Consider the following 26,573-nt stretch of genomic DNA (forward strand, 5'->3'; position numbering starts at 1 on the left):
TGGTTGCTAAAATGTCAGTACATGTGACAAAACAAGCAGTGTAGAGAATCATTATGACATGTATTTTCCATAACCCAAAATGCTGTGTTTTAAAGCTGGTTTACAAAACATTTTATTGAATGGGAAACATAGAACCGCTCTACTGATTCGTAGACTCTCTGTCAGGGGCCGTGACAGATCCATAACTCATATTTCTATGTGAATTTGGTTTGGGGCGTGAGTGAGGGAACTCCCCGAACCACAAGATGGCGCTGTACAACAAGAGTCCAACCATAAAAGTTTATTTTCAACCTCCCAAACTCAGAAGGACAATACACATGTTCATTAAATACAGTGGAACACAAGACATCGGAGGAGGGGGGGAGACGCTGCCCAGCCAGTCGGACAGCATCATCAGGGCTTCCTGTGAGGAGCAGAAACAGGAAGTTCCACCTCAGTAAAACACAGATTCATTTTATTAAAATGTGATGAGGCAGATTCTATGTTTTAGTGAATAAAAACAGACAGGGATTCAAACAACCGATAAACGGTCTGTCGCGGATGTCGTTTCTGCTCGAGCCTTCGTCGACAGCGTTCACAGTCAATGGGATTTCTGGGAAATGGCCCTTTTTAAAAAGTACATCACTGCGCACAGGTCATTCATCTGTGTTGGATTGATTTCCCTGCTGAAACGGTAAAGACACGGGAGGCTAATTGATTTCTATACACACACTAGAACAGTTCTCAAACTGTTTCACTCTGCACCCCCCCCCTCCCTCCTCTTCCAGCAAGGGGGAACATCCCACCCCCCCCTTCCCATGGGCAAGTCGATCTGGACACTTTCAAAAGTAAATTAAAGGCCAGACTGAGGCCCGCCACCCCCTCTAAGGGGGCTGTCACAAAGTTTGGGAACCACTGCACTAAATGAGTGATAGGGGGCGTGTCACTAAATGACCGAGAGGGGGCGTGTCACCAAATGACCGAGAGGGGGCGTGTCACCAAATGACCGAGAGGGGGCGTGTCACCAAATGACAGCGAGGGGGCGTGTCACCAAATGACCGAGAGGGGGCGTGTCACCAAATGACCGAGAGGGGGCGTGTCACCAAATGACCGAGAGGGGGCGTGTCACCAAATGACCGAGAGGGGGCGTGTCACCAAATGACCGAGAGGGGGCGTGTCACCAAATGACCGAGAGGGGGCTGTGTCACCAAATGACCGAGAGGGGCGTGTCACCAAATGACCGAGAGGGGGCGTGTCACCAAATGACCGAGAGGGGCGTGTCACCAAATGACCGAGAGGGGGCGTGTCACCAAATGACCGAGAGGGGGCGTATGACCGAGAGGGGGCGTATGACCGAGAGGGGGCGTGTCACCAAATGACCGAGAGGGGGCGTGTCACCAAATGACCGAGAGGGGGCGTGTCACCAAATGACCGAGAGGGGGCTGTGTCACCAAATGACCGAGAGGGGGCTGTGTCACCAAATGACCGAGAGGGGGCTGTGTCACCAAATGACCGAGAGGGGGCGTGCCACCAAATGACAGAGAGGGGGCGTGTCACCAAATGACCGAGAGGGGGCGTGTCACCAAATGACCGAGAGGGGGCGTGTCACCAAATGACCGAGAGGGGGCGTGCCACCAAATGACCGAGAGGGGGCGTGTCACCAAATGACCGATAGGGGGCGCTGTGTTGAAGCCCCCGGGCCCCAATCTTGGCTCCACCCCCCACCGCTGTAAAAAATACTTTTAGGACGTTATAGAAATGAATTTACTAAATGTCCCCGACACGTTTATTGAATTACAGACAGCTTTTACATCCGCTAAACAAATGAAAAATATTTTCCATAACGTGTATATATATATATATTTGTTTAAGTACTAATGTTACTGTCCTCACAACAACAATGAAATACTGTAACTGAACAATTACAAAGAACAGATTTTTCTGAGTGGCTTCAAAGTCTCTCCAAAAACAAAACATTATCAGCAATCCGATAGATAGATATACACACACATCATTGGAGACGAATGACAGAGCTCTGATGAAGGCCGAAACAAGGCTTTTTAACAGTTGTTTAAATGGCGAGAGAGCGTTACGCCCTTATCAACGCCGTGGGGGAGGTCGCCGTGGGGAGGTCGCCGTGAGGGAAGGGGGGAGGTCGCCGTGGGGGAAGTCGCCGTGGGGGAAGGGGGGAGGTCGCCGTGGGGGAAGGGGGAGGTCGCCGTGGGGGAAGTCGCCGTGGGGGAGGTCGCCGTGGGGGAGGGGGAGGTCGCCGTGGGGGAAGGGGGAGGTCGCCGTGGGGGAAGTCGCCGTGGGGGAAGGGGGGAAGTCGCCGTGGGGGAGGTCGCCGTGAGGGAAGGGGGAAGTCGCCGTGGGGGAAGGGGGGAGTTCGCCGTGGGGGAGGTCGCCGTGAGGGAAGGGGAAGTCGCCGTGGGGGAAGTCGCCGCGGGGGAAGGGGGGAGGTCGCCGTGGGGAAGTCGCCGTGGGGGAGGTCGCCGTGGGGGAGGTCGCCGTGGGGGAGGTCGCCGTGGACACTCACTGGGGGTGCTAGTAGTTCCTGGTTCATTCTTATTCATACACGTCCTTCTTGTCAGCGATGTACTGGACGATATCCTGAGGAGACATCAGCTTCTCTGCCTCCACATCCGGGATCTCAAACCCTGCAGCAGGAACACGTTAACACACACACATTAGGCTTAACACACACACACACACAGTTGTATGTAGGAAGTGGAAAGGGTTAGTTAATCCTAACAACTAAGTTATCGTCATGGAAATAGAACGGACTAGTCTAGAACATTCCTATTTAAATCAACGAATGGACCAGCAGGGAGACACAGACATGGAGAGACAGACCGACAGGGAGGGAGAGACAGACCGACAGTCAAACAGATACAGGGAGAGAGAGAGACAGACAGATACAGGGTGAGAGAGAGACAGTCAAACAGATACAGGGAGAGAGAGAGAGACAGTCAAACAGATACAGGGAGAGAGACAGTCAAACAGATACAGGGAGAGAGAGACAGTCAAACAGATACAGACAGATACAGGGAGAGAGAGACAGTCAAACAGAGACAGACAGATACAGGGAGAGAGAGACAGTCAAACAGATACAGACAGATACAGGGAGAGAGAGACAGTCAAACAGAGACAGACAGATACAGGGAGAGAGAGACAGTAGATACAGGGAGCCAGACTCACCAAACTCATCCTCCATGGCCATAATGATCTCTACCTGGTCCAAGCTGTCTAACCCCAGGTCCTTCAGGAAGTGGGACGACGTCGCCAGCTGAGGATACAGATCAGAGGAGATCAGGACATCCGAGATCTGCAGTGCTCCTCTTGAGATACATAACCAAAAATACGTGGTCACCGACTCGTCCAAAATCATGGGCGTTAACATTTGAAGGGGTGTCCACATACTTTTGAATGTATACAACGGGTGGGTATAATCTCTGACGTTAAAATGTCTATTTACTCGGTTCCATCTGACTGAGCAGTCCACTGTCTCATCAGCCCAGCCAGGCAATTTATAAAATCTATAAAAAGCATCTCGACATTAACGCATATGTATTTTACATAAACATTTCGTTGTCAACAGCGGAGATTTGTATAAACCTTTCTGACATTTGAAACATTGAATTTGAATATTGAAATAATCTCCAGCTGTCCCATTGTAATGAACGTGTTCGAGAGAGACAGAGACACAGACAGAGAGGGTTTCTCAGCCCGAAATCATAAATCAGCTGTCATCATTTTTAAACAAAGAAATGTCAATAGAAAACAGTTCAATTGAAGTGCAGCTGATTCTCAGTGTTTCCAGCTTCAGTTTGAAGTGATTGTGTTGGCTGCGTTGTTAACTCCTCTGAACAACAGGTGTCTGACGAGAGAGAGCACATGTTCTATGCACATCGCACCTCTTTAACTCATTGTTATGAATTCAGCCAAATAAAATGTCACTTGAAAACAACTTAAACAAAATGAAACTGATTTGCATTTTTTCGACTAAGTTAGCTGTAGTTGGCGCGCACACACACACACACACACACTCTAGCTATCATGCAAGGGATAAGAACGTTGCCAGCCAGTATGGCAATGGAACATTTAGAACAAAAAGACTGAACGACTGGGTCGTCATAGATACAGAACAAAAAGACTGAACGACTGGGTCGTCATAGATACAGAACAAAAAGACTGAATGACTGGGTCGTCATAGATACAGAACAACAAGACTGAACGACTGGGTCGCGTCCCATAGATACAGAAGAAAAAGACTGAACGACTGGGGCGCCATAGATACAGAACAACAAGACTGAACAACTGGGTCGCCATAGATACAGAACAACAAGACTGAACGACTGGGTCGCCATAGATACAGAACAACAAGACTGAACGACTGGGTCGCCATAGATACAGAACAACAAGACTAAATGACTGGGTCGCCATAGATACAGAACAAAAACACTGAACAAACTGGGTCTTGTCTCTGGCAACCCGAACCGATCGAACAAACAACCAGCCAGCTTGGGTAGCAACCTTAGATTAGTGTCGGGACTATATCTTGTTGGAAGGGGGAAATTGTATGAAAGATAAGGAGTGTTGATGTCAAACTGATCCTAGATATGTGGGGAATAAATCCACTAGACACCACAAACAGAACCATGAGGAAGCGAACGGGAACGAAACAGGAGAGGATTTGTCCAATAGAAACTCTCTCTTGTTGTCGTTGCAAAACGTAAAACCGTCTGGACTAATGACTCAGTATTCCTACTCTCGAAAACGAGCCGTGGCGCCTCGGATCTGTCCTTACCTTCTCTGGGTTGATCTTGTCGTAGAGCTTGAGGACGTACATGACTCGTTCTTTAATGCTTTCAATGGTGAGGGGAGGCATGTCTCCATACTGTCTACAGAACACTCCCACTGAGCTGGAGATCTAGAGAGAAGAAGAAGGACAGGGAGGAGGAAAGGATGGGTTCAGAGGTCATTCACTTATCCATGCCAGCTTGACTGACAACACTTCTGCACCCATTTGACCAATCAAGCAGTTTAGTTCAAGCCTAGATAATAAATAGCTAATATTACAGATGTCCACTGCATTGTATTTAATGCACAAGTCATGCGTGCGTCACATCCTGTCACATCAAACTCAGGTATTGATAATAAATAACATTTGCCTAAGATTAAATTAAAATTTGTCAAATCGACTGTAATCTAGCTAGTATACACAATATAACTTGCTAGTAAGCTATGCTAACAGTCCTTAATTGTACTACAGATGAATAGTTTGAACATAAAAGTATAATTCAAATTGTACTCAACTAAACTAGCCAAGTATCAAACGATTACATGATAAATTAGCTTAGCCTAACGTTGTCTGCTGCTAACACATGAGACGCAGTCGGTTGTTTTGTAACATAAATGCATGTATCATTCAAACTATGCATTTTTACAGAGTCGGTTTCGTTGAATTAGTAAAACGGACCCCGTTTGGTCCCGGTTTTAAGAGCTTGGCTTTGCAAAGTGACCGGTTGGCACTTAGTTACAGATTTAGTTTGGAAAGACACTGGTAGGTCAATGTACAATCCATCACTACTAGGCCACAGCAGCGACTAAATGTCTCCATGTTATTCAAGACAAACCCGTGTGTGTTCGATCCACCGGGTCCGCTGACTGCTGGCAATGAAGGACAACGGTCGGGGGTTGAATAGGACCGGGACAGCTGCGGTTCTCACTGCAATGTTACCCGACGAGAGTCTCACGGAAGACCGGGGGAGCTGGCGGACACACTGCGCTAGGACACGGGACGCCATGGTTTTGAGGATCAATCCCAGGGTGCAAAGCAAAACACGCGTTTTGAAAGACAAGGCGGTTTCCACTACATAGCACAGCCACAAAGTCAAAGGGAAAAGGAGGTCAAATGTGCGCAGGCGCACTAGTTATTATTTAAAACATTTCGCCGATATTTAATATGATTGTGTTTTTCTTTATGAAGCTATAACGTAATTATAATGCTTTCCGGTATGTTTTCTTATTTCATTAAATTGGAATAATGTAATAATTGTGACTTTGGTTGAATTTTGTCGCATCGTCGGGTTGCCGATCTCGGTATTACGTTCTATACGTAAGACATGACGAATCAACAGAACCAAAACAAAAAAACAATTATATTAAACAATTATATATTATATTATTATTTCGCCGATCATTAACAAATTATGTTAATTCTTTAACACAAAAATAATAATAATTAGTTGAATATGACTTATTATTTGTGAGCGGAAGAGCTTTCCCTCATCATCGATGTTGCAGTGCTCTGCTAGTATGGTCTGAAGGGAGAGGTTGACAGCGGAGCAAAAAAACAAACCACATCAAGTCGTTTTCTGTACATTTTAAAACAGATACCATTACAACCATGGAATTGTGTGAGATCCTGTACAACAAGGCGGAATACATTGAAACGGTAATCAAGCTTGTAATTCGGTGTTTATTTGACTAGATACCGTTAACGATTAGCAAGTTAGCGTTTAGCTCATTGGTATTTACACCGAGGATACCAAACATTATGAGCACCTTCCTAGTATTGAGTTGTACCTCCTTTTTGCCCTCATAACAGCCTTCATTCGTCAGGGCGTCGACTACAAGGTGTAGAAAGCGTCCCAACAGGGATGCTGGTCCATGTTGACTACAAGGTGTAGAAAGCGTCCCAACAGGGATGCTGGTCCATGTTGACTACAAGGTATCTAAAGCGTCCCAACAGGGATGCTGGTCCATGTTGACTACAAGGTATCTAAAGCGTCCCAACAGGGATGCTGGTCCATGTTGACGACAAGGTATCTAAAGCGTCCCAACAGGGATGCTGGTCCATGTTGACTACAAGGTGTAGAAAGCGTCCCAACAGGGATGCTGGTCCATGTTGACTACAAGGTGTCTAAAGCGTCCCAATAGGGATGCTGGTCCATGTTGACGACAAGGTATCTAAAGCGTCCCAACAGGGATGCTGGTCCATGTTGACTACAAGGTATCTAAAGCGTCCCAACAGGGATGCTGGTCCATGTTGACTACAAGGTGTAGAAAGCGTCCCAACAGGGATGCTGGTCCATGTTGACTACAAGGTATCTAAAGCGTCCCAACAGGGATGCTGGTCCATGTTGACTACAAGGTGTCTAAAGCGTCCCAACAGGGATGCTGGTCCATGTTGACTACAAGGTATCTAAAGCGTCCCAACAGGGATGCTGGTCCATGTTGACTACAAGGTGTAGAAAGCGTCCCAACAGGGATGCTGGTCCATGTTGACTACAAGGTATCTAAAGCGTCCCAATAGGGATGCTGGTCCATGTTGACTACAAGGTGTAGAAAGCGTCCCAACAGGGATGCTGGTCCATGTTGACTACAAGGTGTAGAAAGCGTCCCAACAGGGATGCTGGTCCATGTTGACTACAAGGTGTAGAAAGCGTCCCAACAGGGATGCTGGTCCATGTTGACTACAAGGTATCTAAAGCGTCCCAACAGGGATGCTGGTCCATGTTGACTACAATGTATCTAAAGCGTCCCAACAGGGATGCTGGTCCATGTTGACTACAAGGTATCTAAAGCGTCCCAACAGGGATGCTGGTCCATGTTGACTACAAGGTATCTAAAGCGTCCCAACAGGGATGCTGGTCCATGTTGACTACAAGGTATCTAAAGCGTCCCAACAGGGATGCTGGTCCATGTTGACTACAAGGTATCTAAAGCGTCCCAACAGGGATGCTGGTCCATGTTGACTACAAGGTATATAAAGCGTCCCAACAGGGATGCTGGTCCATGTTGACTACAAGGTGTAGAAAGCGTCCCAACAGGGATGCTGGTCCATGTTGACTACAAGATATCTAAAGCGTCCCAACAGGAATGCTGGTCCATGTTGACTACAAGGTATCTAAAGCGTCCCAACAGGGATGCTGGTCCATGTTGACGACAAGGTGTAGAAAGCGTCCCAACAGGGATGCTGGTCCATGTTGACTCCAATGCTTCCCACAGTCGTGTCAAGTTGGCTGGATGTCCTTTAGGTGGTGGACCATTCTTGATACACACAGGAAAACGGTGGAGCGTGATAAACCCAGCAGCGTTGCAGTCCTTCATACAAACTGGTGCACCTGGCACCTACTACCAAACCCTGTTCTAAGGCACTTCAATATATTTGTCTTGCCCATTCACCCTGTGAATGGTACACACACACAGTCCATGTCTCAAATCCGTCTTTAACCTGTCTCCTCCCCTTCATCTACACTGATTGAAGTGGATTTAACAAAGTGACATCAATAAGGGATCACAGCTTTCACCTGGATTCACCTGGTCAGTCTGTCAGGGAAAGAGAAGGTGTTCTTAATGTTTTTAGTATATTCAGTGTATATACAGTGCACAGTCAATGCACTGAACCCTCATTGCTAGCTCGGTCCCTTAGCCAGCCAGCTAGCCAGCTTGAATTGCAGTTAGACCATTTCTTGACAAGGCACCGATTACAGTTAGCATCAAGCAGTGGTCTGTAAACCTGTATCTGAGTCAGTACCGTTTATACCAACTGATCAGCATGTCCTCTCCCTGTCAGTTAGCATCAAGCAGTGGTCTGTAAACCTGTATCTGAGTCAGTACCGTTTATACCAACTGATCAGCATGTCCTCTCCCTGTCAGTTAGCATCAAGCAGTGGTCTGTAAACCTGTATCTGAGTCAGTACCGTTTATACCAACTGATCAGCATGTCCTCTCTCTGTCAGTTAGCATCAAGCAGTGGTCTGTAAACCTGTATCTGAGTCAGTACCGTTTATACCAACTGATCAGCATGTCCTCTCCCTGTCAGTTAGCATCAAGCAGTGGTCTGTAAACCTGTATCTGAGTCAGTACCGTTTATACCAACTGATCAGCATGTCCTCTCTCCCTGTCAGTTAGCATCAAGCAGTGGTATGTAAACCTGTATCTGAGTCAGTACCGTTTATACCAACTGATCAGCATGTCCTCTCCCTGTCAGTTAGCATCAAGCAGTGGTCTGTAAACCTGTATCTGAGTCAGTACCGTTTATACCAACTGATCAGCATGTCCTCTCCCTGTCAGTTAGCATCAAGCAGTGGTCTGTAAACCTGTATCTGAGTCAGTACCGTTTATACCAACCAACTGATCAGCATGTCCTCTCCCTGTCAGTTAGCATCAAGCAGTGGTCTGTAAACCTGTATCTGAGTCAGTACCGTTTATACCAACTGATCAGCATGTCCTCTCCCTGTCAGTTAGCATCAGGGAGAGGACATGCTGATCAGCTAGTATCTAGCTAGTATACACAGTATACACAATATAACTTGCTAGTAAGCTATGCTAACAGTCCTTAATTGTACTACAGATGAATAGTTTGAACATAAAAGTATAATTCAAATTGTACTCAACTAAACTAGCCAAGTATCAAACGATTACATGATAAATTAGCTTAGCCTAACGTTGTCTGCTGCTAACACATGAGACGCAGTCGGTTGTTTTGTAACATAAATGCATGTATCATTCAAACTATGCATTTTTACAGAGTCGGTTTCGTTGAATTAGTAAAACGGACCCCGTTTGGTCCCGGTTTTAAGAGCTTGGCTTTGCAAAGTGACCGGTTGGCACTTAGTTACAGATTTAGTTTGGAAAGACACTGGTAGGTCAATGTACAATCCATCACTACTAGGCCACAGCAGCGACTAAATGTCTCCATGTTATTCAAGACAAACCCGTGTGTGTTCGATCCACCGGGTCCGCTGACTGCTGGCAATGAAGGACAACGGTCGGGGTTGAATAGGACCGGGACAGCTGCGGTTCTCACTGCAATGTTACCCGACGAGAGTCTCACGGAAGACCGGGGGAGCTGGCGGACACACTGCGCTAGGACACGGGACGCCATGGTTTTGAGGATCAATCCCAGGGTGCAAAGCAAAACACGCGTTTTGAAAGACAAGGCGGTTTCCACTACATAGCACAGCCACAAAGTCAAAGGGAAAAGGAGGTCAAATGTGCGCAGGCGCACTAGTTATTATTTAAAACATTTCGCCGATATTTAATATGATTGTGTTTTTCTTTATGAAGCTATAACGTAATTATAATGCTTTCCGGTATGTTTTCTTATTTCATTAAATTGGAATAATGTAATAATTGTGACTTTGGTTGAATTTTGTCGCATCGTCGGGTTGCCGATCTCGGTATTACGTTCTATACGTAAGACATGACGAATCAACAGAACCAAAACAAAAAAACAATTATATTAAACAATTATATATTATATTATTATTTCGCCGATCATTAACAAATTATGTTAATTCTTTAACACAAAAATAATAATAATTAGTTGAATATGACTTATTATTTGTGAGCGGAAGAGCTTTCCCTCATCATCGATGTTGCAGTGCTCTGCTAGTATGGTCTGAAGGGAGAGGTTGACAGCGGAGCAAAAAAACAAACCACATCAAGTCGTTTTCTGTACATTTTAAAACAGATACCATTACAACCATGGAATTGTGTGAGATCCTGTACAACAAGGCGGAATACATTGAAACGGTAATCAAGCTTGTAATTCGGTGTTTATTTGACTAGATACCGTTAACGATTAGCAAGTTAGCGTTTAGCTCATTGGTATTTACACCGAGGATACCAAACATTATGAGCACCTTCCTAGTATTGAGTTGTACCTCCTTTTTGCCCTCATAACAGCCTTCATTCGTCAGGGGCGTCGACTACAAGGTGTAGAAAGCGTCCCAACAGGGATGCTGGTCCATGTTGACTACAAGGTGTAGAAAGCGTCCCAACAGGGATGCTGGTCCATGTTGACTACAAGGTATCTAAAGCGTCCCAACAGGGATGCTGGTCCATGTTGACTACAAGGTATCTAAAGCGTCCCAACAGGGATGCTGGTCCATGTTGACTACAAGGTATCTAAAGCGTCCCAACAGGGATGCTGGTCCATGTTGACTACAAGGTGTAGAAAGCGTCCCAACAGGGATGCTGGTCCATGTTGACTACAAGGTGTCTAAAGCGTCCCAACAGGGATGCTGGTCCATGTTGACGACAAGGTATCTAAAGCGTCCCAACAGGGATGCTGGTCCATGTTGACTACAAGGTGTCTAAAGCGTCCCAACAGGGATGCTGGTCCATGTTGACTACAAGGTGTAGAAAGCGTCCCAACAGGGATGCTGGTCCATGTTGACTACAAGGTATCTAAAGCGTCCCAACAGGGATGCTGGTCCATGTTGACTACAAGGTGTCTAAAGCGTCCCAACAGGGATGCTGGTCCATGTTGACGACAAGGTATCTAAAGCGTCCCAACAGGGATGCTGGTCCATGTTGACTACAAGGTGTAGAAAGCGTCCCAACAGGGATGCTGGTCCATGTTGACTACAAGGTATCTAAAGCGTCCCAACAGGGATGCTGGTCCATGTTGACTACAAGGTGTAGAAAGCGTCCCAACAGGGATGCTGGTCCATGTTGACGACAAGGTGTAGAAAGCGTCCCAACAGGGATGCTGGTCCATGTTGACGACAAGGTGTAGAAAGCGTCCCAACAGGGATGCTGGTCCATGTTGACTACAAGGTATCTAAAGCGTCCCAACAGGGATGCTGGTCCATGTTGACGACAAGGTATCTAAAGCGTCCCAACAGGGATGCTGGTCCATGTTGACGACAAGGTATCTAAAGCGTCCCAACAGGGATGCTGGTCCATGTTGACGACAAGGTATCTAAAGCGTCCCAACAGGGATGCTGGTCCATGTTGACGACAAGGTATCTAAAGCGTCCCAACAGGGATGCTGGTCCATGTTGACTACAAGGTATCTAAAGCGTCCCAACAGGGATGCTGGTCCATGTTGACTACAAGGTATATAAAGCGTCCCAACAGGGATGCTGGTCCATGTTGACTACAAGGTGTAGAAAGCGTCCCAACAGGGATGCTGGTCCATGTTGACTACAAGATATCTAAAGCGTCCCAACAGGAATGCTGGTCCATGTTGACTACAAGGTATCTAAAGCGTCCCAACAGGGATGCTGGTCCATGTTGACGACAAGGTGTAGAAAGCGTCCCAACAGGGATGCTGGTCCATGTTGACTCCAATGCTTCCCACAGTCGTGTCAAGTTGGCTGGATGTCCTTTAGGTGGTGGACCATTCTTGATACACACAGGAAAACGGTGGAGCGTGATAAACCCAGCAGCGTTGCAGTCCTTCATACAAACTGGTGCACCTGGCACCTACTACCAAACCCTGTTCTAAGGCACTTCAATATATTTGTCTTGCCCATTCACCCTGTGAATGGTACACACACACAGTCCATGTCTCAAATCCGTCTTTAACCTGTCTCCTCCCCTTCATCTACACTGATTGAAGTGGATTTAACAAAGTGACATCAATAAGGGATCACAGCTTTCACCTGGATTCACCTGGTCAGTCTGTCAGGGAAAGAGAAGGTGTTCTTAATGTTTTTAGTATATTCAGTGTATATACAGTGCACAGTCAATGCACTGAACCCTCATTGCTAGCTCGGTCCCTTAGCCAGCCAGCTAGCCAGCTTGAATTGCAGTTAGACCATTTCTTGACAAGGCACCGATTACAGTTAGCATCAAGCAGTGGTCTGTAAACCTGTATCTGAGTCAGTACCGTTTATACCAACTGATCAGCATGTCCTCTCCCTGTCAGTTAGCATCAAGCAGTGGTCTGTAAACCTGTATCTGAGTCAGTACCGTTTATACCAACTGATCAGCATGTCCTCTCCCTGTCAGTTAGCATCAAGCAGTGGTCTGTAAACCTGTATCTGAGTCAGTACCGTTTATACCAACTGATCAGCATGTCCTCTCTCTGTCAGGCGTCTGGTAACAAAGTGAGCAGGCAGTCGGTGCTGTGCGGCAGTCAGAACATCGTCCTCAACGGCAAAGTAAGTAACAACAAGCCACACCGGTATTACACCATGAGTCTCCCTCCCTCCCTCCCTCCCTCCCTCCCTCCCTCCCTCCCTCCCTCCCTCCCTCGCTCGCTCCCTCCCTCCCTCCCTCCCTCCCTGTGTCTCCCTCCCACCCCCTTCCCTCCCTCCCCCCCTCCCTCCCTCTCTCCCTGTCTCCCTCCCTGTCTCCCTCCCCCTCCCTCCCTCCCTCCCCCTCCCCCTATCTCCCTCCCTCCCTCCCCCCTCCCCCCTGTCTCCTCCAGACTATAGTAATGAACGACTGTATAATCCGTGGAGACCTGGCCAATGTCAGGGTGGGGAGGCACTGTGTTGTGAAGAGCCTGAGTGTCATTCCCTGTCTGTGTCTCCCCCCTCCCCCTGTCTCCTCCAGACTATAGTAATGAACGACTGTATAATCCGTGGAGACCTGGCCAATGTCAGGGTGGGGAGGCACTGTGTTGTGAAGAGCCTGAGTGTCATTCCCTGTCTGTGTCTCCCCCCTGTCTCCTCCAGACTATAGTAATGAACGACTGTATAATCCGTGGAGACCTGGCCAATGTCAGGGTGGGGAGGCACTGTGTTGTGAAGAGCCTGAGTGTCATTCCCTGTCTGTGTCCCCCCCCCCCCCTGTCTCCTCCAGACTATAGTAATGAACGACTGTATAATCCGTGGAGACCTGGCCAATGTCAGGGTGGGGAGGCACTGTGTTGTGAAGAGCCGGAGTGTCATTCGGCCGCCGTTCAAAAAATTCAGCAAAGGGTGAGTTCTGCTCAACCTCTACTAGACCCCGGGGTTTCCTCTTCTAGACCAGGGGTCTCCTCTTCTAGACCAGGGGTTTCCTCTACTAGACCAGGGGTCTCCTCTTTTAGACCAGGGGTCTCCTCTTTTAGACCAGGGGTCTCCTCTTCTAGACCAGGGGACTCCTCTTCTAGACCAGGGGTCTCCTCTTCTAGACCAGGGGACTCCTCTTCTAGACCAGGGGTCTCCTCTTCTAGACCAGGGGTCTCCTCTTCTAGACCAGGGTCTCCTCTTCTAGACCAGGGGTTTCCTCTTCTAGACCAGGGGTTTCCTCTACTAGACCAGGGGTCTCCTCCTCTAGACCAGGGGTTTCCTCTACTAGACCAGGGGTCTCCTCTTCTAGACCAGGGGTTTCCTCTACTAGACCAGGGGTCTCCTCCTCTAGACCAGGGGTTTCCTCTACTAGACCAGGGGTCTCCTCTTCTAGACCAGGGGTTTCCTCTTCTAGACCAGGGGTCTCCTCTTCTAGACCAGGGGTCTCCTCCTCTAGACCAGGGGACTCCTCTTCTAGACCAGGGGTCTCCAACCTCTTCTAGACCAGGGGACTCCTCTTCTAGACCAGGGGTCTCCTCTTCTAGACCTGGGGACTCATCTTCTGGACCAGGGGTCTCCTCTTCTAGACCAGGGGTCTCCTCTTCTAGACCAGGGGTCTCCAACCTCTTCTAGACCAGGGGTCTCCTTTTCTAGACCAGGGGTCTCCTCTTCTAGACCAGGGGTCTCCAACATTTTCTAGACCAGGGGTATCCTCTTCTAGACCAGGGGTCTCCTCTTCTAGACGAGGGGTCTCCAGCCTTTTCTAGACCAGGGGTCTCCAACCTTTTCTAGACCAGGGGTCTCCTCTTCTAGACCAGGGGACTCATCTTCTGGACCAGGGGTCTCCTCTTCTAGACCAGGGGACTCCTCTTCTAGACCAGGGGACTCCTCTTCTAGACCAGGGGACTCCTCTTCTAGACCAGGGGTTTCCTCTTCTAGACCAGGGGACTCCTCTTCTAGACCAGGGGACTCCTCTTCTAGACCAGGGGACTCCTCTTCCAGACCAGGGGTCTCCTCTTCCAGACCAGGGGTCTTCTCTTCCAGACCAGGGGTCTTCTCTTCTAGACCAGGGGACTCCTCTTCTAGAGCAGGGGACTCCTCTTCTAGACCAGGGGACTCCTCTTCTAGACCAGGGGACTACTCTTCCAGACCAGGGGACTCCTCTTCTAGACCAGGGGTCTCCTCTTCTAGACCAGGGGTCTCCTCTTCTAGACCAGGGGTCTCCTCTTCTAGACCAGGGGTCTCCTCTTTTAGACCAGGGGTCTCCTCTTCTAGACCAGGGGACTCCTCTTCTAGACCAGGGGTCTCCTCTTCTAGACCAGGGGACTCCTCTTCTAGACCAGGGGTCTCCTCTTCTAGACCAGGGGTCTCCTCTTCTAGACCAGGAGTCTCCTCTTCTAGACCAGGGTTTCCTCTTCTAGACCAGGGTTTCCTCTACTAGACCAGGGGTCTCCTCCTCTAGACCAGGGGTTTCCTCTACTAGACCAGGGGTCTCCTCTTCTAGACCAGGGGTTTCCTCTACTAGACCAGGGGTCTCCTCCTCTAGACCAGGGGTTTCCTCTACTAGACCAGGGGTCTCCTCTTCTAGACCAGGGGTCTCCTCCTCTAGACCAGGGGACTCCTCTTCTAGACCAGGGGTCTCCAACCTCTTCTAGACCAGGGGACTCCTCTTCTAGACCAGGGGTCTCCTCTTCTAGACCTGGGGACTCATCTTCTGGACCAGGGGTCTCCTCTTCTAGACCAGGGGTCTCCTCTTCTAGACCAGGGGTCTCCAACCTCTTCTAGACCAGGGGACTCCTCTTCTAGACCAGGGGTTTCCTCTACTAGACCAGGGGTCTCCTCTTCTAGACCAGGGGTTTCCTCTACTAGACCAGGGGTCTCCTCCTCTAGACCAGGGGTTTCCTCTACTAGACCAGGGGTCTCCTCTTCAAGACCAGGGGTTTCCTCTTCTAGACCAGGGGTCTCCTCTTCTAGACCAGGGGTCTCCTCCTCTAGACCAGGGGACTCCTCTTCTAGACCAGGGGTCTCCTTCTTCTAGACCTGGGGACTCATCTTCTGGACCAGGGGTCTCCTCTTCTAGACCAGGGGTCTCCAACCTCTTCTAGACCAGGGGTCTCCTTTTCTAGACCAGGGGTCTCCTCTTCTAGACCAGGGGTCTCCAACATTTTCTAGACCAGGGGTATCCTCTTCTAGACCAGGGGTCTCCTCTTCTAGACCAGGGGTCTCCAGCCTTTTCTAGACCAGGGGTCTCCAACCTTTTCTAGACCAGGGGTCTCCTCTTCTAGACCAGGGGACTCATCTTCTGGACCAGGGGTCTCCTCTTCTAGACCAGGGGACTCATCTTCTGGACCAGGGGTCTCCTCCTCTAGACCAGGGGACTCCTCTTCTAGACCAGGGGACTCCTCTTCTAGACCAGGGGTTTCCTCTTCTAGACCAGGGGTCTCCTCTTCTAGACCAGTTGGACTCCTCTTCTAGACCACGGGACTCCTCTTCTAGACCAGAGTTCTTCTCTTCTAGACCAGGGGTCTCCTTTTCTAGACCAGTGGACTCCTCTTCTAGACCAGGGGTCTCCAACCTCTTCTATTCCAGGGGACTCCTCTTCTAGACCAGGGGTTTCCTCTTCTAGACCAGGGGTCTCCTCTTCTAGACCAGGGGTCTCCTCTTCTAGACCAGGGGACTCCTCTTCTAGACCAGGGGACTCCTCTTATAGACCAGGGTTCTCCTCTTCTAGACCAGGGGTCTCCTCTTCTAGACCAGGGTTCTCCAACCTCTTCTAGACCAGGGGTCTCCAACTTTTTTCTAGACCAGGGGTCTCCAACCTCTTCTAGACCAGGGGTCTCCTTTTCTAGACCAGGGGACTCCTCTTCTAGACCAGGGGTCTCCAACTTCTTCTAGACCAGGGGACTCCTCTTCTAGACCAGGGGTCTCCTCTTCTAGACCAGGGGACTCATCTTCTGGACCAGGGGTCTCCTCTTCTAGACCAGGGGACTCCTCTTCTAGACCAGGGTTCTCCTCTTCTAGACCAGGGGTCTCCTCTTCTAGACCAGGGTTCTCCAACCTCTTCTAGACCAGGGGTATCCTCTTCTAGACCAGGGGTCTCCTCTTCTAGACCAGGGGTCTCCAACCTCTTCTAGACCAGGGGTTTCCTCTTCTAGACCAGGGGTCTCCTCTTCTAGACCAGGGGTCTCCAACCTTTTCTAGCGAGCGACATGTTTAATGTTTTTATTTTCTAGCTTTCAAATAGCAACATTATTCTGTTCTCTTCCCTGGGTGAACAAGACATGCCTTTCCTGTCACTATAACTGGTCAAATAATGGTATTTGGTACGATAGGCCCCATAATATTATATTTTTTTGTATTTTCCCCTAATTCTGTTTTCTGTTGTATTTTTTTTGTGATTTAGATTTTTTTTTCCTGTTTTGTTACTCTCAAGAAACAGCAACAAAAATCCCCTGAGTCCATGTCAGTGCTTAAATCACATCAGAACACCAATGTGTCGATCTGGAGATGTTTCTGCTGTTTAGGCCTACTGCTGTAGCACATCATGACAGAGTTAGACAGGACTACTGCTGTAACACATCATGACAGAGTTAGACAGGACTACTGCTGTAGCACACCATGACAGAGTTAGACAGGACTACTGCTGTAGCACATCATGACAGAGTCAGACAGGACTACTGCTGTAGCACATCATGACAGAGTTAGACAGGACTACTGCTGTAGCACATCATGACAGAGTTAGACAGGACTACTGCTGTAGCACATCATGACAGAGTTAGACAGGACTACTGCTGTAGCACATCATGACAGAGTTAGACAGGACTACTGATGTAGCACATCATGACAGAGTTAGACAGGACTACTGCTGTAGCACATCATGACAGAGTTAGACAGGACTACTGCTGTAGCACATCATGACAGAGTTAGACAGGACTACTGCTGTAGCACATCATGACAGAGTTAGACAGGACTACTGCTGTAGCACATCATGACAGAGTTAGACAGGACTACTGCTGTAGCAAATCATGACAGAGTTAGACAGGACTACTGATGTAGCACATCATGACAGAGTTAGACAGGACTACTGCTGTAGCACATCAGGACAGAGTTAGACAGGACTACTGCTGTAGTACATCATGACAGAGTTAGACAGGACACATCATGACAGAGTTAGACAGGACTACTGCTGTAGCACATCATGACAGAGTTAGACAGGACTACTGATGTAGCACATCATGACAGAGTTAGACAGGACTACTGCTGTAGCACATCATGACAGAGTTAGACAGGACTACTGCTGTAGCACATCATGACAGAGTTAGACAGGACTACTGCTGTTGTACATCATGACAGAGTTAGACAGGACTACTGCTGTAGCACATCATGACAGAGTTAGACAGGACTACTGCTGTAGCACATCAGGACAGAGTTAGACAGGACTACTGCTGTAGCACATCATGACAGAGTTAGACAGGACTACTGCTGTAGCACATCATGACAGAGTTAGACAGGACTACTGCTGTAGTACATCATGACAGAGTTAGACAGGACTACTGCTGTAGCACATCATGACAGAGTTAGACAGGACTACTGCTGTAGCACATCATGACAGAGTTAGACAGGACTACTGCTGTTGCACATCATGACAGAGTTAGACAGGACTACTGCTGTAGCACATCATGACAGAGTTAGACAGGACTACTGCTGTAGTACATCATGACAGAGTTAGACAGGACTACTGCTGTAGCACATCATGACAGAGTTAGACAGGACTACTGCTGTAGCACATCAGGACAGAGTTAGACAGGACACATCATGACAGAGTTAGACAGGACTACTGCTGTAGCACATCATGACAGAGTTAGACAGGACTACTGCTGTAGCACATCATGACAGAGTTAGACAGGACTACTGCTGTAGCACATCATGACAGAGTTAGACAGGACTACTGCTGTAGCACATCATGACAGAGTTAGACAGGACTACTGCTGTAGTACATCATGACAGAGTTAGACAGGACTACTGCTGTAGCACATCATGACAGAGTTAGACAGGACTACTGCTGTAGCACATCATGACAGAGTTAGACAGGACTACTGCTGTAGCACATCATGACAGAGTTAGACAGGACTACTGCTGTAGTACATCATGACAGAGTTAGACAGGACTACTGCTGTAGCACATCATGACAGAGTTAGACAGGACTACTGCTGTAGTACATCATGACAGAGTTAGACAGGACTACTGCTGTAGCACATCATGACAGAGTTAGACAGGACTACTGCTGTAGCACATCATGACAGAGTTAGACAGGACTACTGCTGTAGCACATCATGACAGAGTTAGACAGGACTACTGCTGTAGCACATCATGACAGAGTTAGACAGGACTACTGCTGTAGCACATCATGACAGAGTTAGACAGGACTACTGCTGTAGCACATCAGGACAGAGTTAGACAGGACACATCATGACAGAGTTAGACAGGACTACTGCTGTAGCACATCATGACAGAGTTAGACAGGACTACTGCTGTAGCACATCATGACAGAGTTAGACAGGACTACTGCTGTAGCACATCATGACAGAGTTCGAGATGAATGACCTCTGACCCCTTGTCCTCTTGCCCCCCCCTTCCCCAGAGTGGCCTTCTTCCCGCTGCACATCGGAGACCATGTGTTTATAGAGGAAGACTGTGTGGTGAACGCTGCTCAGATCGGATCTTACGTTCACATCGGGAAGAACTGTGTCATCGTGAGTCACACACACACACACACACACACAGTCACACACACAGAGTTACACACAAACACACACTGGCCGAGGGAACATTCAGGTCCTAAATCTGGGTCATGTGATGCTCGGAACCACGACATTTCACTGTCCCTGTCGGGCTAGTTGGGTCCATGTTCTACTAGTCTGGTCTGAACAGTGTTCTACTAGTCTGGTCTGAACAGTACTAGTCTCTGGCTAGTTGGGTCCATGTTCTACTAGTCTGGTCTGAACAGTACTAGTCTTTGTCTAGTTGGGTCCATGTTCTACTAGTCTGGTCTGAACAGTACTAGTCACTGGCTAGTTGGGTCCATGTTCTACTAGTCTGGTCTTAACATTACTAGCCTCTGTCTCGTTGGGGTCCGTGTTCTACTAGTCTGGTCTGAACAGTACTAGCCTCTGGCATGATTGTATTTATTACAGGGTAGTCACATGACGGTAGTTTGTATCATGACATGACGGTGGTGTTCTGTAGAGGTTCTGTTGTGATGTCACAATGGGGGTAGTGTGTTCTGTCAACATATGAAATGGGACTCCTACGCCGACCGGGCCGGGAGTCACTCCTACGCCGACCGGGCCGGGAGTCACTCCTACGCCGACCGGGCCGGGAGTCACTCCTACGCCGACCGGGCCGGGAGTCACTCCTACGCCGACCGGGCCGGGTCACTCCTCCGCCGACCGGGCCGGGAGTCACTCCTACGCCTCCTACGCCGACCGGGCCTGGAGTCACTCCTACGCCGACCGGGCCGGGACACACTCCTACGCCGACCGGGCCGGGAGTCACTCCTACGCCGACCCGGCCGGGAGTCACTCCTACGCCGACCGGGCCTGGAGTCACTCCTACGCCGACCGGGCCGGGACACACTCCTACGCCGACCGGGCCGGGAGTCACTCCTACGTCGACCCGGCCGGGAGTCACTCCTACGTCGACCGGGCCGGGAGTCACTCCTCGCCGACCGGGCCGGGAGTCACTCCTACGCCGACCGGGCCGGGAGTCACTCCTCCGCCGACCGGGCCGGGAGTCACTCCTCGCCGACCGGGCCGGGAGTCACTCCTACGCCCGACCGGGCCGGGAGTCACTCCTACGCCGACCGGGCCGGGAGTCACTCCTACGCCGACCGGGCCTGGAGTCACTCCTACGCCGACCGGGCCGGGACACACTCCTCCGCCGACCGGGCCGGGAGTCACTCCTACGCCGACCCGGCCGGGAGTCACTCCGCCGACCGGGCCTGGAGTCACTCCTACGCCGACCGGGCCGGGACACACTCCTACGCCGACCGGGCCGGGAGTCACTCCTACGTCGACCCGGCCGGGAGTCACTCCTACGTCGACCGGGCCGGGAGTCACTCCTACGCCGACCGGGCCGGGAGTCACTCCTACGCCGACCGGGCCGGGAGTCACTCCTACGCCGACCGGGCCGGGAGTCACTCCTACGCCGACCGGGCCTGGAGTCACGCCTATGCCGACTGGTTGTTCATGTTGTTTCTGTTGCTCCAGGTCGCCACTGTATCTGGTTGTTAATGGTGTGTGTGTGTGTGTGTGTGGTCCAGGGTCGGCGGTGTGTGTTGAAGGATTGCTGTAAGATCCTCGACAACACAGTTCTTCCTCCTGAGACCGTGGTTCCTCCCTTCACTGTGTTCTCAGGATGCCCAGGTCAGAACACTCCTCCTCCTCCTCTACCTCCTCCTCCTCTACCTCCTCCTCTACCTCCTCCTCTACCTCCTCCTCCTCCTCCTCCTCCACCTCCTCCTCCTCCTCCTCCTCCTCCTCCTCCTCCTCCTCCTCTACCTCCTCTACCTCCTCCTCTACCTCCTCCTCCTCCTCTACCTCCTCCTCCTCCTCCTCCTCCTCCTCCTCCTCCTCCTCTACCTCCTAGACAACACAGTTCTTCCTCCTGAGACCGTGGTTCCTCCCTTCACTGTGTTCTCAGGATGCCCAGGTCAGAACACTCCTCCTCCTCTACCTCCTCCTCCTCCTCCTCCTCCTCCTCCTCCTCTACCTCCTCCTCCTCCTCCTCCTCCTCCTCCTCCTCCTCCCCCTCTACCTCCTCGACAACACAGTTCTTCCTCCTGAGACCGTGGTTCCTCCCTTCACTGTGTTCTCAGGATGCCCAGGTCAGAACACTCCTCCTCCTCCTCCTCCTCCTCCTCCTCCTCCTCTACCTCCTCCTCCTCCTCCTCCTCCTCCTCCTCCTCCTCCTCCCCCTCTACCTCCTCGACAACACAGTTCTTCCTCCTGAGACCGTGGTTCCTCCCTTCACTGTGTTCTCAGGATGCCCAGGTCAGAACACTCCTCCTCCTCCTCCTCCTCCTCCTCCTCTACCTCCTCCTCCTCCTCCTCCTCCTCCTCCTCCTCCTCCTCCTCCTCCTCCTCTACCTCCTCCTCCTCCTCCTCCTCCTCCTCCTCCTCTACCTCCTCCTCCTCCTCCTCCTCCTCCTCCTCCTCCTCCTCCCCCTCAACCTCCTCGACAACACAGTTCTTCCTCCTGAGACCGTGGTTCCTCCCTTCACTGTGTTCTCAGGATGCCCAGGTCAGAACACTCCTCCTCCTCCTCCTCCTCCTCCTCCTCCTCTACCTCCTCCTCCTCCTCCTCCTCCTCCTCCTCCTCCTCCTCCTCCTCCTCCTCCTCCTCTACCTCCTCCACCTCCTCCTCCTCCTCCTCCTCCTCCTCCTCCTCCTCCTCTACCTCCTAGACAACACAGTTCTTCCTCCTGAGACCGTGGTTCCTCCCTTCACCGTGTTCTCAGGATGCCCAGGTCAGAACACTCCTCCTCCTCCTCCTCCTCCTCCTCCTCCTCCTCTACCTCCTAGACAACACAGTTCTTCCTCCTGAGACCGTGGTTCCTCCCTTCACTGTGTTCTCAGGATGCCCAGGTCAGAACACTCCTCCTCCTCCTCCTCCTCCTCCTCCTCCTCCTCCTCTACCTCCTAGACAACACAGTTCTTCCTCCTGAGACCGTGGTTCCTCCCTTCACCGTGTTCTCAGGATGCCCAGGTCAGAACACTCCTCCTCCTCCTCCTCCTCCTCCTCCTCCTCCTCTACCTCCTCCTCCTCCTCCTCCTCCTCCTCCTCCTCCTCCTCCTCCCCCTCTACCTCCTCGACAACACAGTTCTTCCTCCTGAGACCGTGGTTCCTCCCTTCACTGTGTTCTCAGGATGCCCAGGTCAGAACACTCCCTCCTCCTCCCTCCTCCTCCTCCTCCTCCTCCTCCTCCTCCTCCTCCTCCTCCTCCTCCTCCTCCTACCTCCTCCTCCTCCTCCTCCTCCTCCTCCTCCTCCTCCTCCTCCTCCTCCTCCTCCTCCTCCTCCTCCTCCTCCTCCTCTACCTCCTCCTCCTCCTCCTCCTCCTCCTCCTCCTCCTCCTCCTCCTCCTCCTCCTCCTCCTCCACCTCCTCCTCCTCTACCTCCTCCTCCTCCTCCTCCTCCTCCTCCTCCTCCTCTACCACCTCCTCCTCTACCTCCTAGACAACACAGTTCTTCCTCCTGAGACCGTGGTTCCTCCCTTCACCGTGTTCTCAGGATGCCCAGGTCAGAACACTCCTCCTCCTCCTCCTCCTCCTCCTCCTCCTCCTCCTCTATCTCTACCTCCTCCTCCTCTACCTCCTCCTCCTCTACCTCCTCCTCCTCCTCCTCCTCCTCCTCCTCCTCCTCCTCTATCTCTACCTCCTCCTCCTCTACCTCCTCCTCCTCTACCTCCTCCTCCTCCTCCTCCTCCTCTATCTCTACCTCCTCCTCCTCCTCCTCCTCCTCCTCCTCCTCCTCCTCCTCTATCTCTACCTCCTCCTCCTCTACATCCTCCTCTACCTCCTCTTCCTCTACATCCTCATCTACCTCCTCTTCCTCTACATCCTCCTCTACCTCCTCTTCCTCTACATCCTCCTCCTCTACCTCCTCTTCCTCTACATCCTCCTCTCCTCTACCCCCTCTACATCCTCCTCTACCTCATCTTCCTCTACATCCTCCTCCTCTACCTCCTCTTCCTCTACATCCTCCTCTCCTCTACCTCCTCCCCCTCTACATCCTCCTCTACCTCCTCCTCTACCCCCTCCTCTACCCCCTCTACATCCCCCTCTACCTCCCTCCTCTACCTCCTCCTCTACCTCCTCCTCTACCTCCTCCTCCTCTACATCCTCCTCCTCTACATCCTCCTCCTCTACCTCATGCTCCTCTACCTCCTCCTCTACATCCTCCTCATCTATCTCTACCTCCTCCTCCTCCTCTACCTCCTCCTCCTCTACATCCTCCTCATCTATCTCTACCTCCTCCTCCTCTACATCCTCCTCTACCTCCTCTACATCCTCCTCCTCCTCCTCTACATCCTCCTCTACCTCCTCTGCCTCTACATCCTCCTCTACCTCCTCTTCCTCTACATCCTCCTCTCCTCTACCCCCCTACATCCTCCTCTACCTCCTCTTCCTCTACATCCTCCTCCTCTACCTCCTCTTCCTCTACATCCTCCTCTCCTCTACCCCCTCTACATCCTCCTCTACCTCCTCTTCCTCTACATCCTCCTCCTCTACCTCCTCTTCCTCTACATCCTCCTCTACCTCCTCCTCCTCTACCTCCTCCTCCTCTACATCCTCCTCTACCTCATCTTCCTCTACATCCTCCTCTCCTCTACCCCCTCTACATCCTCCTGTACATTCTCCACCTCTACATCCTCCTCTACCTCCTCATCCTCTATATCCTCCTCTACCTCCTCCTCCTCCTCAACCTCCTCCTCTATATCCTCCTCCTCTACATCCTCCTCTACATCCTCCTCTACATCCTCTTCTAACTCCTCCTCTACCTCCTCCTCTACCCCTTCGTCTATCTCCTCCTCTACATCCTCCTCTACATCCTCTTCTACCTCCTCCTCTACATCCTCCTCTACCTCCTCCTCCTCTATCTCTACCTCGTCCTCCTCCTCCTCTACATCCTCCTCCTCACCCTCCTCCTCCTCTACCTCCTCTTCCTCTATCTCTACCTCCTCCTCTACATCCTCCTCCTCTACCTCCTCCTCCTCTACATACTCCTCCTCTACCTCCTCCTCCTCCTACCTCCTCATCCTCTACAAACACCTCTACCTCCTCCTCTACCCCCTCTACATCCTCCTCTACCTCCTCCTCTACCTCCTCCTCCTCTACCTCCTCCTCCTCTACCACCTCCTCCTCCTCTATCTCTACCTCCTCCTCCTCTACCACCTCCTCTACATCCTCTACCTCCTCCTCCTCTACATCCCCCTCCTCTACCTCCTCCTCCTACCTCCTCATCCTCTACATCCTCCTCTACCTCCTCCTCTACCTCCTCCTCTACATCATCCTCTACCTCCTCTACCTCCTCCTCCTCTACCTCCTCCTCCTCTATCTCTACCTCGTCCTCCTCCTCCTCTACATCCTCCTCCTCTACCACCTCCTCCTCCTCTACATCCTCCTCTACATCCTCCTCCTCTACATCCTCCTCTACCTCCTCTACATCCTCCTCTACCACCTCCTCCTCCTCTACATCCTCATCTACATCCTCCTCCTCTACATCCTCCTCTACATCCTCCTCTACCTCCTCTTCCTCTACATCCTCCTCTCCTCTACCCCCTCTACATCCTCCTCTACCTCCTCTTCCTCTACATCCTCCTCCTCTACCTCCTCTCCCTCTACATCCTCCTCTCCTCTACCCCCTCTACATCCTCCTGTACATTCTCCTCCTCTACCTCTTCCTCAACCTCCTCCTCTACCTCCTCCTCTCCCTCGTCTACATCCTCCTCCTCTACATCCTCCTCTACCTCCTCCTCTACATCCTCCTCTACCTCCTCCTCTACCTCCTCCTCTACATCCTCCTCTACCTCCTCCTCTACATCCTCCTCTACCTCCTCCTCTACCTCCTCCTCTACCTCCTCCTCCTCTACCTCCTCCTCCTCTACCTCATCCTCTACCTCCTCCTCTACATCCTCCTCTACCTCCTCCTCTACATCCTCCTGTACATTCTCCTCCTCTACATCCTCCTCTACCTCTTCCTCTACCTCCTCCTCTACATCCGCCTCTACCTCCTCTACCTCCTCCTCCTCTACCTCCTCTACCTCCTCCTCCTCTACATCCTCCTCTACCTCCTCCTCTACCTCCTCCTCTACCTCCTCCTCCTCTACATCTTCCTCTACCTCCTCCTCTACATCCTCCTCTACATCCTCCTCTACCTCCTCCTCTACCTCCTCCTCTGCATCCTCCTCTACCTCCTCCTCAACCTCCTCCTCTACCTCCTCCTCCTCTACATCCTCCTCCTCTACCTCCTCCTCTACATACTCCTCCTCTACCTCCCCCTCCTCCTACCTCCTCATCCTCTACATCCGCCTCTACCTCCTCCTCTACCCCCTCTACATCCTCCTCTACCCCCTCCTCTACCCCCTCTACATTCCCCTCTACCTCCTCCTCTACCTCCTCCTCTACCTCCTCCTCCTCTACCTCCTCCTCCTCTACCTCCTCCTCCTCTACATCCTCCTCATCTATCTCTACCTCCTCCTCCTCTACATCCTCCTATACCTCCTCCTCCTCTACATCCTCCTCCTCTACATCCTCCTCTACCTCCTCTGCCTCTACATCCTCCTCTACCTCCTCTTCCTCTACCTCCTCCTCCTCTACATCCTCCTCATCTATCTCTACCTCCTCCTCCTCTACATCCTCCTATACCTCCTCCTCCTCTACATCCTCCTCCTCACCCTCCTCCTCCTCTACATCCTCCTCCTCTACCTCATCTTCCTCTATCTCTACCTCCTCCTCTACCACCTCCTCCTCTACATCCTCCTCCTCTACCTCCTCCTCTACATACTCCTCCTCTACCTCCTCCTCCTCCTACCTCCTCATCCTCTACATCCGCCTCTACCTCCTCCTCTACCCCCTCTACATCCTCCTCTACCCCCTCCTCTACCCCCTCTACATTCCCCTCTACCTCCTCCTCTACCTCCTCTTCCTCTACATCCTCCTCCTCCTCCTCCTCTACATCCTCCTCTACCTCCTCTTCCTCTACATCTTCCTCTACCTCTACATCCTCCTCTACCTCCTCTTCCTCTACATCCTCCTCTCCTCTACCCCCTCTACATCCTCCTACCTCCTCC

At 51.0% G+C, this 26,573-nt stretch overlaps 2 protein-coding genes across 2 annotated transcripts in view; one reads left to right on the forward strand and one right to left on the reverse strand.

Moving 5' to 3' along the window:
- Positions 1 to 265: 265 nt before the first annotated feature.
- Positions 266 to 5,867, reverse strand: LOC135531557 (acyl carrier protein, mitochondrial-like). Its single transcript, XM_064959566.1, has 5 exons — positions 5,616 to 5,867; positions 4,787 to 4,909; positions 3,178 to 3,265; positions 2,516 to 2,636; positions 266 to 403 (listed from the first exon to the last, which is right to left on the reverse strand). Exons 1-4 carry the CDS (start codon positions 5,784 to 5,786, stop codon positions 2,545 to 2,547), a joined length of 474 nt encoding a protein of 157 aa, XP_064815638.1. The 5' UTR covers positions 5,787 to 5,867; the 3' UTR covers positions 266 to 403; positions 2,516 to 2,544.
- A 4,510-nt stretch (positions 5,868 to 10,377) lies between these two features.
- dctn5 (dynactin 5) overlaps positions 10,378 to 26,573 on the forward strand; it is a 28,797-nt gene continuing 12,601 nt past the window's right edge. Inside the window, exons 1-5 of the mRNA XM_064959567.1 lie at positions 10,378 to 10,524; positions 12,816 to 12,884; positions 13,531 to 13,649; positions 19,363 to 19,474; positions 21,043 to 21,145. Coding sequence (XP_064815639.1) covers positions 10,477 to 10,524; positions 12,816 to 12,884; positions 13,531 to 13,649; positions 19,363 to 19,474; positions 21,043 to 21,145 — 451 coding nt within the window. The 5' untranslated portion in view covers positions 10,378 to 10,476. The remainder of the gene's footprint in view (positions 10,525 to 12,815; positions 12,885 to 13,530; positions 13,650 to 19,362; positions 19,475 to 21,042; positions 21,146 to 26,573) is intronic.

Source organism: Oncorhynchus masou, unplaced genomic scaffold, assembly GCF_036934945.1.
Source record: "Oncorhynchus masou masou isolate Uvic2021 unplaced genomic scaffold, UVic_Omas_1.1 unplaced_scaffold_1644, whole genome shotgun sequence".
Lineage (NCBI taxonomy): Eukaryota > Metazoa > Chordata > Actinopteri > Salmoniformes > Salmonidae > Oncorhynchus > Oncorhynchus masou.

Bases quoted from the DNA above. Each gene is read 5' to 3' on its own strand.
- LOC135531557 (XM_064959566.1), bottom strand. From the start codon at position 5,786: ATGGCGTCCCGTGTCCTAGCGCAGTGTGTCCGCCAGCTCCCCCGGTCT. The intron at 4,910-5,615 runs GTTTGTCTTGAA...TCTTCTCTCTAG, and splicing joins GGTGGATCGAACACACACGG to ATCTCCAGCTCAGTGGGAGT. The intron at 2,637-3,177 runs GTGAGTCTGGCT...TTCCTGCTGCAG, and splicing joins GGCCATGGAGGATGAGTTTG to GGTTTGAGATCCCGGATGTG.